Source organism: Enhydra lutris, unplaced genomic scaffold (assembly GCF_002288905.1).
Source record: "Enhydra lutris kenyoni isolate GAN:26980312 unplaced genomic scaffold, ASM228890v2 scaffoldscaffold1, whole genome shotgun sequence".
Lineage (NCBI taxonomy): Eukaryota > Metazoa > Chordata > Mammalia > Carnivora > Mustelidae > Enhydra > Enhydra lutris.
Genome location: NW_019154085.1, coordinates 74,656,285 through 74,668,794, shown reverse-complemented (window position 1 = coordinate 74,668,794; position 12,510 = coordinate 74,656,285). Strand labels below are relative to the sequence as shown.

Genomic DNA, 12,510 nt, shown 5'->3' with positions numbered 1-12,510 from the left:
AAAGTAGGACTTCATTTTCCTGAAGAGCCTCCTATCAATAACCCACTTCTGGCTTCCATTTCAAATACCCTTGCCATTTCTTGCAGAGCGGCTCATTCCACCAAGTTTCACTAAAAAACTCTCAGAGACCGTTGAAGAAACGGAAGGGAATTCTTTCAGACTCGAGGGCCGTGTTGCCGGTTCCCAACCTATAACAGTTGCATGGTACAAGAATAATATAGAGATACACCCAACGGCTAACTGTGAGATCACATTCAAGAACAACACGCTCCTGCTGCACGTCAAGAAGGCGGGCATGGGCGATGCTGGTTTGTACACATGCAAAGTGTCAAATGATGCAGGCTCTGCTCTGTGCACATCTTCCATTGTCATCAAAGGTGAGTCATCGCCGTGGTCCCCAGCCTCCGCCAATGTTCTTCTTATTGCCTGTTAGCTAGCTAGGCCTGTGCATTTCTTCTGACTTGTGCATTTCTTCTTTAACTCTGTTGGTCAGGTAAGTTCTAGAAGATACACAGTTAACTCTTAAACAACATGGAGTCTAGGATCACCAACAAATCCCTGTGTAAATTTTGACTCTGCCAAGACTTTTCTAATAGCATTCTGTTGACGGGAGGCCTTACCAATAACATAAACAGTTGATTATATATTCTTACAATACAGTGAACTGGAGAAAAGAATACATCCGTATCAAAGGGGGAACCACACCATTCCAACCCATGTTGTTTAAGGGCTGACTGTAAATAAATATGATGTCACTGGCTGGCCAGTGACATCATATTTATTTATTTGAAATACATATATTTATTTGAAATACATATATTTATTTGAAATACATACTATTTGTAATTATGTGCCCAGCAAAGGAGGTGTTCTGTAATAAATGGACTAAAATCTTAGCATGTGAATCATATCCCAAAATTCTCTCAGGTGGTTAGCAGTCTAAGTCTACTTGGAAATTCATGCCTCGGTAATATATAAATTTTTATGAAGCACGTGTATTTTGAAAAATTCTTAAAATTTCATCATGGAAAACCACGTTAGCTTTGCCACTTAGAAGTTATATCACATTCTGAAACACTCTCTTTTCTATTTCTAAAGGATTATTTTTGGACATATCCTACCCAAAGCTTCTAGCCTGTAAATGAATGTTAATCCCAGACAAAAGAGTAAAATTTGTTCAAAGGGGAAAAAAAAAAGATGAGAGGAAAGATGCTGCATATTATGGAGGATGTATTTACGTATACAGTCCTAACTTGAGGGAAAGAAATAGACTCTTTTAAGGAGATCCTTTTTTCTGGTCCTCTGACCATAAAATGGCTTCATCCAGATGATTATGGTGCCGATTCATCAAAATCACTTTACAAGCCAACTTTCTTAGAGCAGCTTGGAGTTTGATTACCAGCTCTGATGTGATATAGTTGGCCATTTCAGGGCGCAGGCATAGATAATAGGTTAATGCCACTAATGGGCTTGTGTCTTTGAGTTGTCTTAACTTAAAACACACTCATTTTATAGAATTTAAGTGCATTTAGTTTTAAAATATATGTAATGAAACAAAAAATATATCCTTAATGGTGGTTTATATTCATGATTTATGTCCCTGGTGGTTTTGCCATTGAGTATATGAGTACTTTCTATCACATTCTGAGGCTATTTCTTCATAGAATTTTTTTTTAAGAGTAGGTATTGCAAGTTTTAATCATTACAGTCATGACTGTTGCCTTATGTTTATATCTAGTTCTCAGGATCATTGAATAAAGCCATTACATAATATTGAGTTGTACGCGCCCTTCCTACCACATTACCTGTATATTCCTCATTGGTTTTCAGTTGAACACTGAGCTTCAACTGCTATTTCCTTTGGGCAAAGATGAGATTTTAAATGCTACTGTAGCTGCATTTCATAGCTAAAGATGAAAACCAGGGAAAATCACATATTACGATGTGGGTTCACAGATTACTCAAATGTTAGCTTTCTTTCCCAGAGGGCGGCAAGAACCGCTGCTCTAGATGAGAAGAATTCCCCAGGAGGCCCTTCGTTTTTAGGGAGCAGCAAAAATACAGCTATATGCGTGTTCGGGGGAATCAGCAGTGTGCTGTACAGCACCGAAGTTTATGGGAACTGCCAGTTGCCATGTTTGCAGTGTTTAGTCAGGACATGGAGCTTGCACGATCTTTGGTCAACATGGCATCCACTCTTTGCATGTTTTTCAACCTTTATCTTCCTTAAAAACTCCAACAAATGCAACTACTGCCTTCAGAGAACAATCAGTCTTGATTTGGTTACTGATTCGGTTCATTACCCATTAGAGGCAAAACTGGATTCTTTTCTGGAATTTCGAAACTTTTTGCCTTTATGTTCCTTTTAAGCAAAGCTACCTTTGTAATTCCAGAACCAAAGAAGCCACCTGTGTTTGATCAGCACCTTACTCCAGTAACAGCGAGTGAAGGAGAATTTGTGCAGCTCAGCTGCCACGTGCGGGGATCAGAACCCATCAGGGTCCAGTGGCTGAAGGCGGGAAGGGAAGTAAAGCCCTCAGACAGATGCAGCTTCAGCTTTGCTAACGGGACAGCCGTGCTGGAACTGAAGGATGTGGTGAAAGCAGATTCAGGAGATTATGTGTGCAAAGCTTCGAATGTGGCTGGAAGCGACACTTCAAAAGCCAAAGTGACCATTAAAGGTACAGATACCTCAAAATTAGCATTCCAGTTAAGCCAATGACCGCTCCTATTGATTTGCGTTTTACAACTTAAGTAAGAATAGAATTCATTTTTCAGAAATATCAATTAATGCTCACTTGCAATTTATAGCCTCCTTGTTATAACTGAAGTATTAGATAATTGAGTGGGAATAATTTTGATACACATTGTCTGACATTACCCACAGTTCACCATCCTGTTTCTCATACCTCTTCCCACCATATCCAAGAAGGTGTAACTAAGGTCCAAAGATGATCTATGATAATGTGACATGAGGGAATCTAATGTCATAGTCCTGGAGGAAATCAATTGAATAAAGCCAAGCCTAGAAATATGAAATTGGACACTGCTCTTAACGATTTTAGTTCAGGCGGGGCACCTGGGTGGCTCAGTGGGTTAAGCCTCTGCCTTCGGCTCAGGTCATGATCTCAAGGTCCTGGGATGGAGTCCTGCATCGGGCTCTCTGATCAGCAGGGAGCCTGCTTCCCCTCTCTCTATGCCTGCCTCTCTGCCTACTTGTGATCTCTGTCTGTCAAATAAATAAATAAAATCTTTAAAAAAATTATAAAAAAATACTATTGTAGTTCAACCTGCATGTGAAAGCTACAAATAGTTATAAATGCCTATAAAACTGCTTTATCTTCCATAATCCACTCTCATACGTAGTGAGTCCTGGAGTGAATGATATCTTTGACACTGCCAAATGCCTAAAGCTTATTTTACAAAGGAATTATTTATTCTACTTTTAAGGTAACTGTGATAATAAAACATGTAAATGTTTTTCAGACAAACCAGCTGCAGTCCCAGCAGCTAAGAAAGCAGCCGTAGACGGGAAACTCTTCTTCGTGTCAGAACCTCAGAGTATCAGAGTGGTAGAAAGTAAGTATTTCGTGAACGATACATTACCTTCATTGACTTTGTATGGTTTTACCGCCGATTTAATTTTGGAAGAGCTGATTTGGGGAAATCAAAGTTTTTTATTCATTTGCTTTCATTCTTCCTTAGAAACCACCGCAACATTTATTGCAAAAGTTGGAGGTGATCCAATCCCAAATGTTAAATGGACAAAAGGGAAATGGAGGCAGCTGAACCAGGGGGGTCGCATTCTTATCCATCAGAAAGGCGACGAAGCAAAGTTGGAGATTAGAGACACCACAAAGACCGATTCTGGATTGTATCGGTGTGTCGCATTTAATAAACACGGTGAAATTGAAAGTAACGTTAACCTACAGGTAGATGAAAGGAAGAAACAGGAGAAGATTGAAGGAGATCTCAGAGCAATGCTGAAAAAGTAAGTTCAATTAAAACACACACACGTGGTCATTTTCCAGTCACAAAAGAGATCTCTCAAGAGGCATGGACCATCCCTTCCAAGATTCTGATGATAAATGAAAAGCACACAGACATTCTCACAGAAACGTATAAGCAAACACCCAGTATTTGGGCATAGGTTAGCAGATTCTGAATGATCATGAGGAAGTTTTGAGAATGAAGTGTTTTTATTAAAATTTTAGACAAAGGAATTGGCCTACAGAGAAACCTGTATCTGTCTCAATATGAAATTTTTGTTTCTACGTGTTATTTCTCATATTCTGAATTCTTTTCTAGATCAACACTTGAAACATTTCCATAATTACCAATACTTTCAACACAAATTATGTTTCAATATAGTTGGTTATTAATCAACATTTGCCTTCCACACATCTTTCCCATGACACATGATGTTTACCCTTATTAATGCGTTTCCAATGCTGTTGCTTTTCCTTTTAATTATTTCATTTGGTTGTAAAGTTTACAAACATTCCAAATTCTTTCTTAAATTCTTCGATTAAATTTCTGTGCTTTGTTAGAATGGTCTAATCTTTACTTCATCACCAAACCCACTTTTTTTTTTATTGTTAATGCAGTAAAACTAATATTTCTTAAACAAAGGACATAGCACTATGCCTTTGTGAGGGGGAAAATTGATTATTGATATTTGTAATCTTTAAATGATGATAGGCAATTCAAAATAAGTAGAAAACAGGTGATTCATGTTTATTTCTGATTTCCTTCAGGACTCCGGTCTTAAAGAAAGGATCTGGAGAAGAAGAGGAAATCGATATCATGGAACTTCTCAAAAATGTTGATCCTAAAGAATATGAAAAATATGCCCGCATGTATGGAATCACTGACTTCCGAGGTCTTCTTCAAGCATTTGAACTGCTAAAGCAAAGTCAGGAAGAAGAGACTCATAGATTGGTATGATCTTTTGTAAATAGCATCATCTTAAAAATTAACTTTGGAAACATCTAATAGATAGCCTTTGAATTTCCAGAACCCTACAGCTGTGTGAGATTATTTAATATAACCTAAGCAGCATCAATAATGGAAGCTGAACATAGTCATGCATCCTCCAATTCAATTTTTTCCCCATATGTAATACTTCTACGCTTTTCCTCCTCAGGAAATTGAGGAAATAGAGAAGTCAGAGAAGGATGAAAAGGAATTTGAGGAACTTGTATCATTTATTCAGCAAAGGTTGTCACAGACAGAGGTAAAGTGAATCATGAAGATAATACAGTGAACAGACTGTTATTGGGAATTAGAAGGGAAGGAGTGACTAATGTGTGTTAATTCTTTACTCTCCTAGCCTGTCACTCTGATCAAGGACATTGAGAATCAGACAGTTTTGAAAGATGATGATGCCATGTTCGAAATTGACATTAAGATTAATTATCCAGAAATCAAGCTTTCATGGTACAAAGGGACTGAAAAACTGGAGCCCAGTGATAAATTTGAAATAAGTATTGATGGTGATCGACATACACTCAGAGTCAAAAACTGTCAACTTAAAGATCAGGGCAATTATAGGCTGGTGTGTGGTCCACACATCGCTAGTGCTAAACTAACTGTAATCGGTAAGTAGAAAGCATTTTATTAAAAAAAAAAAAGCAGCGTGTGAGATTCATTTACTGTTGAGCACATCTGCATGTATATTAAACAAAATGTTTTCTGTGTCATACCAGAGCCTGCCTGGGAACGGCATCTTCAGGATGTTACTTTGAAAGAAGGCCAGACTTGCACCATGACATGCCAGTTTTCCGTGCCAAACGTAAAATCTGAATGGTTCAGAAATGGCAGAATCCTTAAGCCCCAGGCTAGACATAAGACAGAAGTGGAACACAAAGTCCATAAGCTGACCATTGCTGATGTTCGAGCAGAAGACCAGGGGCAGTACACCTGCAAATATGAAGACCTTGAAACTTCAGCAGAGCTCAGAATCGAAGGTGGGTGAATGGTCACAGCTGGGGTTATTTGTGCAAAAGTCAATGGCAAATGTGGTGCAGGACCCCTCCCGTGGCCAAAGTGCCCGTGTGTCTTTCTTTCCCAGCACAGGCTCCCAGCATTCACTCACATCTCAAGATGCACACTAAATCAAGAGACATGTTCACACAAGTCCTGGATCTTTTGCATTTTTTTTTCTTTCACCAAAGGCAGATTTCAGTCCAAACAAAGACATGACTAACAGTTACTTGAATTCCATAATTCTGCTAAATTCAATCATTCCTTGTAATTTTACTAAATTGCATAATTCTCACCTCTATGATTCTCACTGTAAGATAGAGATCTTGGAAATGACTAGATTTTATAGCTATTGCTGAAAGATCTTGGCTATATCTAATAGATCTAAAAAAATCTTTTTTGTCTATAGAAATTAATTTGTGTGAGATTAACTTGTCTGAAGCTTAATAGATAAAATTAACAATGTCATATGTGATTAGCAGCTCTTTTTCAAAATAATTATTTTATGCGAGGATTATATTCCAACCTTCTAAATCTCTGAGATAAAGGGAAATCTCTGGATTTAGGAGCAATAATACTTATTTTCTAATCCTTTGATCATATGCACTGTTTGAAGATACCCTTGGACTGTAGTGAGCAACATTTTAGCTATAATGATGTTTCAACATAGTGGTGGGTGCCCTTTTATAGTTGTTAAAATATAATTAGATGACTTATTTACACAAACATTTCAACTTCTCAGGCTTGCTTTAAATGGATATCAATGCCTGGTTTTATTTTAAAGGTCAGAAAATTTTATTAGGTTTCCATGTGAAGGATCCAGTTGAAACTACTTCTCATTTTTTAAATAATTGCATTCTTACATGATCCTTCAAAAAAAAGAAAAGACTCACCAGAGTATTTATGATGTCTGAGATGTTCTTGATACAGCTAGACAGTGAATTCCAGACTTCTAGGTAAAATCTTGCAAAAAGATCCTCTACTGCAGCCCATTCCCCTACTAAATACCCTTGCCATTCATTCCCGGTGTGGGGGGTGGGGTGAGCCCTTTGTACATGGCCACAGGTGCTTACAAAGCAGGTTTCAGAGCTCTCAAAAGTGAACCGTCTGAAATTGAGAAGTTCAGATTTCCTCTTGAGTTTAAAGTTTCACAAGGAAAGTTATGGCATACTAGATAATAAACAATTCTAGGTCCTGAATCGGAAAATTCTCTAACAGAGGAAAGAATTTCAGAGGTGAATAAGTTACAGAGGAAAATGAAGTTTATGTTCCCTTTATTTTGAAGCCCCAATTTCACTAACATTTTTAAAGTTTAATTTGACTTTTGGGTCTTAAGCCCCTTTGACTCTTGCTTTTGTGCAAATGCTTTAAGGACTCCCGTGGATTTCTTACTTTTTGCTACATTGGTCCTGAAGAAATACACTTAAGTATGGGGATAATTTCTTGTTACTGATGCAAAACAGAGCACTTTCTTTTTTCTATATTTTCAGCCTGTGTTATTTTTCCAGCTGGATACACAGGTGGAGGCTTTGGATATCTGAGGGGAAAGCACAGTGGAAAAATTTCCTCCCTGTACAATCTCACTTTGACTCTCCTTTGTACTTGAACAGCTGAACCAATTCAGTTTACGAAGCGCATACAGAACATTGTGGTGAGCGAGCATCAGTCTGCCACCTTCGAATGCGAAGTGTCCTTTGATGACGCCATTGTAACGTGGTACAAAGGACCAACAGAACTGACTGAGAGCCAGAAGTACAACTTCAGGAATGATGGTCGGTGCCATTATATGACCATCCACAATGTGACCCCAGATGATGAAGGTAATTTAGTGGACAGCATCCCTGTGAATATATACTTTAAATCTTGTCTGTTTTACGTATTTCTGCCGTAACTTACACTCTGTAATTCCATGTAGAATACTTTTTTTAGGAAAGAGAATGATAAATAAATCCATACTGTATTTAAATAAAGAAGTGTTATTTACAGACATACCAGGAAATAAAAGTTTGATGATTCTTCTTAGGTGTCTATTCAGTAATTGCTCGACTGGAACCGAGAGGTGAAGCAAGAAGCACAGCAGAGCTGTACTTAACGACTAAAGGTCAGAAAATACCCCCATTTAAGCCACATTGCAATCCCTGAAATAGTCCTGCCTGGACGACTCTAAATACAAAAATGTCATGTTTTTTCTTTTGCAGAAATTAAGCTTGAGATGAAGCCTCCTGGTAAGTTTAAAAAGAAAAAACAAACAAACAAACAAAAAAAAGAAAAATCAACCCTTGCTCAAATATATTCAGCAGAATTTTGTAAATGATAGAAGCCAAACTGAAATGTCTAAAAATATTCTTTAGGTTTTTCAGTAAGATCTTATTCAGTAAAATGATTTTCAGGAAATAATATAACTGTTAGGCTTTGTGAGCTTGGGAAATGAGAGATAGGAAGGTCTCATCCAGCTGATATCTAGGATCATGCCAAAATTGTGTGGCCATAGAACAGAACCAATTTTCACAGGGAAGAAACATGCCTATGTGGTTGTATACAAAAGAATCCTAATATCTCTGTGTCTGTTTATTAAATTCTGCTGTTGGAAATGCCTGACAAGCACATCTTAGTTGTCTAATAAATATGTGTGGTCTCAGTGCCTCCCTGCTTACCATCAATTGTTCCTTTTCAGATATTCCTGACTCCAGAGTTCCAATCCCAACCATGCCTATCAGAGCAGTACCTCCAGAGGGTAAGACCCAGCACAACACCTGGGCTTGCAGCAACAATGTTCTGTACCACTAGGAAATTAGTGAGGCCAAACCATAGTAGAGAGCCAGAACACATCCTTGTGTGTCATAGTCTTCATTGTATAATTAAAAATCAAAGCAAGACAGTAGTAACAATTACAGGTATATGCTTTTTTTATTTGTGCTGATTGATGAATTGGTACTCTAACACCTATGATTACTGAAAGGAACTTATAAGACTTTTCATTATACTTCACACAAAATAAGAAACCAAACCATGATGATGGCATTTCTTTTCCTCAGAAATCCCTCCTATGGTTGTTCCTCCTATTCCTCTGTTGCTACCATCACCTGAAGAAAAGAAGCCACCAGCAAAACGCATTGAAGGTATTTTATGCTATCTACCTAAATGTCAAAATACACATAATCAACTATCACAGACCAGAACATGCTGTCTAATGCAACATGTTGGCCCTCTAGTGGCCAACAGGTTAAATTGCCTTTCAAAATTATTTGCTCTAATGAAATGTGTAAGACAGGTGATTAAAACACTGAAAATCATCAGACAAACCAAATGCACTGCTTAATATTAAGATATTTCATCTTGATGTAATCACTGAAACATGAATGGTGACTATATTTCATGTTTCATATTTTATATATTTTTAGCTATATGTAACTACATATGTTACAATAAAATAATAGAATTAATTTCTAGGGAAGCTTCTGGAAATAAACCATACTAGTTTATAGTCATGTTGCAAGTTATAGTGTCCTTTTTCTCAGTTACAAGGTTAACACCTTTTTAAAATTCGCTATTTTGTTACAAAAATGTGATTTAGAGTATCTTTGATATATTTGATTTTTTTTTCTTATCTAAGGAATGAGTTCACTAATAAGGAGCTCTTGAGTGTGTCGAGCAACTTCCTTTTTCAAATATTTCAATAGACAGATTATACTATTTGTTCCCCAAGCTGCTCAACTAAATCAATCAACAGACTACCTGGGACTTTCTAGAGTTCTGGGTAGTTAAGAATTGCTGTCAGAATTCTCCTTGCTTCAGGAAGAAATTCTGCATGTCAAAGCCAGATTTTTCCATAGTCAGATTTTTCTGTAGTGGTTTCCAGGGTTTGGCATGCTAGTACCCCAATATCTGCTACCTCTGGTATCAAGAGCTTGAGCTGGTGTTCAGCCAGCCTCGGGGAAAATTCAGTGGGGAAAAAAAAAAACAAACCTTCCAGTATTGTGACTAATATATCTCAATAACAAATAAAAGCATTTTATAATTTATATGAAGACTTAAATATATTTCATCTACTTTTCTTTTTTTTTCTTTTTTTTAAATCTACTTTTAATAGCAGAGAGGAGCAAGAATCAAAAATCATAAATTTCTACTTATATTTTTGTCAGGAGTAACAATTTACCTTAATGAATGATTTAGTCTTTGAGTACTACTGGCAACAGGGCTAAGTTTGACTACCCACTGGGGAACTTGGGAAATTAAATCATATTTTAAAAATTAAAAACAGTGTTATTTATTCATGAATATTAAGAGCCATAACTCAAGTTATAAGTAGGGGCTATGATCAAGGTATAATGTCAGCAACAACAAAGAAAATTTCCACAATATCATAGATTTTAACTTTATTAATTTTTTAACTTTCCTAATTCACTTGCTATTCTTCATCCTGATAAATTTAAAGTGTTCTTATCTAAGCGAAACAAAGTAAAGACACGTCCTTTTCTATTTTTATGGTATCACTTAGGTTCACGTTCTGTGTGTTTTGAAAACTGTAGGCAGGCATAAAATCAGTGAAGATGTAGAATCACCCTACATGTCCTATCTCCATCCAAAAACCATGTTCTGCATTCTAGTGCAAAACCTTTCTGAAACAGGTATCTTGCAATTAGGTGGCAAGAGTCTCTCTACCATCAAAACATATGAAAAAATAAATAAAGTATTTCAATAAAACCTCTTTGTTTCCTGAAAGCATTTTACTTGCTTATGTCTGATATCTTATTTTTTAGTGACCAAAAAAGCTGTGAAGAAAGATACCAAAAAAATTGTTGTGAAGCCCAAAGAAGAACCTACAGGTATTATCATTAATTAATGAAAATTGAGTCTTACAGCTTTTCTCCAGGTTAACAGTTTTAAACCCCAAATAGTGGAGGGTGGAGGAAGGTAAGAGTTTGAATTCCCAAAATGGAGGCTCTGCCTTCTCTCACTCTCACTGTCTTCTAGAACTCAGCCCTTGCTTTCTCTTTGTCAACTTTCTACTCTTTCCTTTTATTTTTTTTCCTCCCCATTCTCCTGTGCCTGTGTCTGCCCATGGCACACTGTGGTAACACCAGAGTGTTCTTGTTATCTCTGGAGGGCACTGCCTACCTGTCCCACAGCTACTCTTCATCTGGTCCTACCGATAGACAGCCAAGGACCAGTGCTAATTTCCAGTAACTGCTCCAGCCCAACTCCGAACACTTCCTGGCTCACCTGAGCTGTCAGTCCCTGCAGATAAACAAAATGCTTTTTGAAGGAAGATTAGTTCAATTACTTCCTTTTTTTTTTAATATTATTTATTTATTTGACAGAGAGATCACAAGTAGGCAGAGGGAGGGGGAAGCAGGCTCCGCACTGAGCAGAGAGCCCAATGTGGGGCTTGATCTCAGGACCCTGACATCATGACCTGAGCCAAAGGCAGAAGCTTAACCTACTGAGCCATGCAGGCGCCCCCCCTCCCTTTTTTAACTATACCCCAGAAGAGGGTTTTTGTTTTTTTTTTTTAAGATTTTATTTATTTATTTATTTGGTAGAGAGAGAGAGAGCACAAGCAGGGGAGCAGGAGGGGGAGAAGCAGGCTCCCCACTGAGCAGGGAGCCAAATGTAGGACTCAATCCCAGGACCCTGGGATCATGACCCAAGCCAAAAGCAGTCGCTTAATCAGTTGAGCCACCCAAGTGCTCCTGGAAGAGTTTTAAGAGGAAGATTAGATCACTAAATTTAAGCAAATAGTTTCAAATGCTTAACTAAGATCAGATCCCTCCTGAAAGGAGGAGGATCCAGGAGCACAAGACACCACTCCCAGAAACATTATGGCAGAAGAGAGCACTCATAAAGCATGGGTATTTCCTCAGCTTTACAGTTAACCATTGAAAAAATCAAACATTATTTGTTAGCATTAGACTTACTGAATAGTCTCCTAATGTTTCATGTTGATTGAAAATGTTTTAAATCAACCTAAGCTAGAATCAAAGTTCAGCCTTTCCCCATTGTTGTTAATATGGCATTCCATCGCAATGCTGGTGAGATAAATCTGGAAATTACAAAGGCATTTTGTATGTTAGCAGTAGTCACAGATTGTACAAATGACTGACAAAGGTGCACGGGATTAGTAAACATTAAATCATGCATTATCTAAAAATAAACATTCTATTTTTTAAAATCCCAGAGGTGGACAAGAGACCCCCGCCTCCTACTGCCTTGATTCCAGCAAAAGGTAAATGAAAAGATATTGTTAAATGTTTTTTGTATCTCTGAGATGTGCATCACTGCTTTGTATTCTTATTTTCAAATGGAAGGCTTCCAGCTGATTGTAAAGTTAAGGCATTTCCTCTGCCATATTAGAATTAGCACGAGAAATGACGACGTCCTATCGCTCTAGTCCCTGGAAAGGAAGTGCAGGCAGATGATTATGCAGCCTCAGTGCTGTGGACACAGAGAAAGCACTGGGTGAGGGGCGGAAAGGGAGGCGTTGTCCTCTTGCTTCAGTTGCAGCTAACACGGGTGCTAAGGATC

The 12,510-nt window shown here is 37.7% G+C and overlaps 1 protein-coding gene across 1 annotated transcript in view; it reads left to right on the top strand.

Annotated features, from left to right (window-relative positions):
• The window catches only part of LOC111151669 (titin), a 270,197-nt gene that overhangs the window by 98,435 nt on the left and 159,252 nt on the right, over positions 1–12,510 (top strand). Inside the window, 16 exon segments of the mRNA XM_022509842.1 lie at positions 87–377; positions 2,394–2,681; positions 3,487–3,579; positions 3,706–3,991; positions 4,758–4,941; positions 5,147–5,236; positions 5,333–5,600; positions 5,709–5,969; positions 7,596–7,805; positions 8,009–8,086; positions 8,184–8,210; positions 8,660–8,719; positions 9,021–9,104; positions 10,746–10,811; positions 11,475–11,480; positions 12,164–12,211. Coding sequence (XP_022365550.1) covers positions 87–377; positions 2,394–2,681; positions 3,487–3,579; positions 3,706–3,991; positions 4,758–4,941; positions 5,147–5,236; positions 5,333–5,600; positions 5,709–5,969; positions 7,596–7,805; positions 8,009–8,086; positions 8,184–8,210; positions 8,660–8,719; positions 9,021–9,104; positions 10,746–10,811; positions 11,475–11,480; positions 12,164–12,211 — 2,340 coding nt within the window.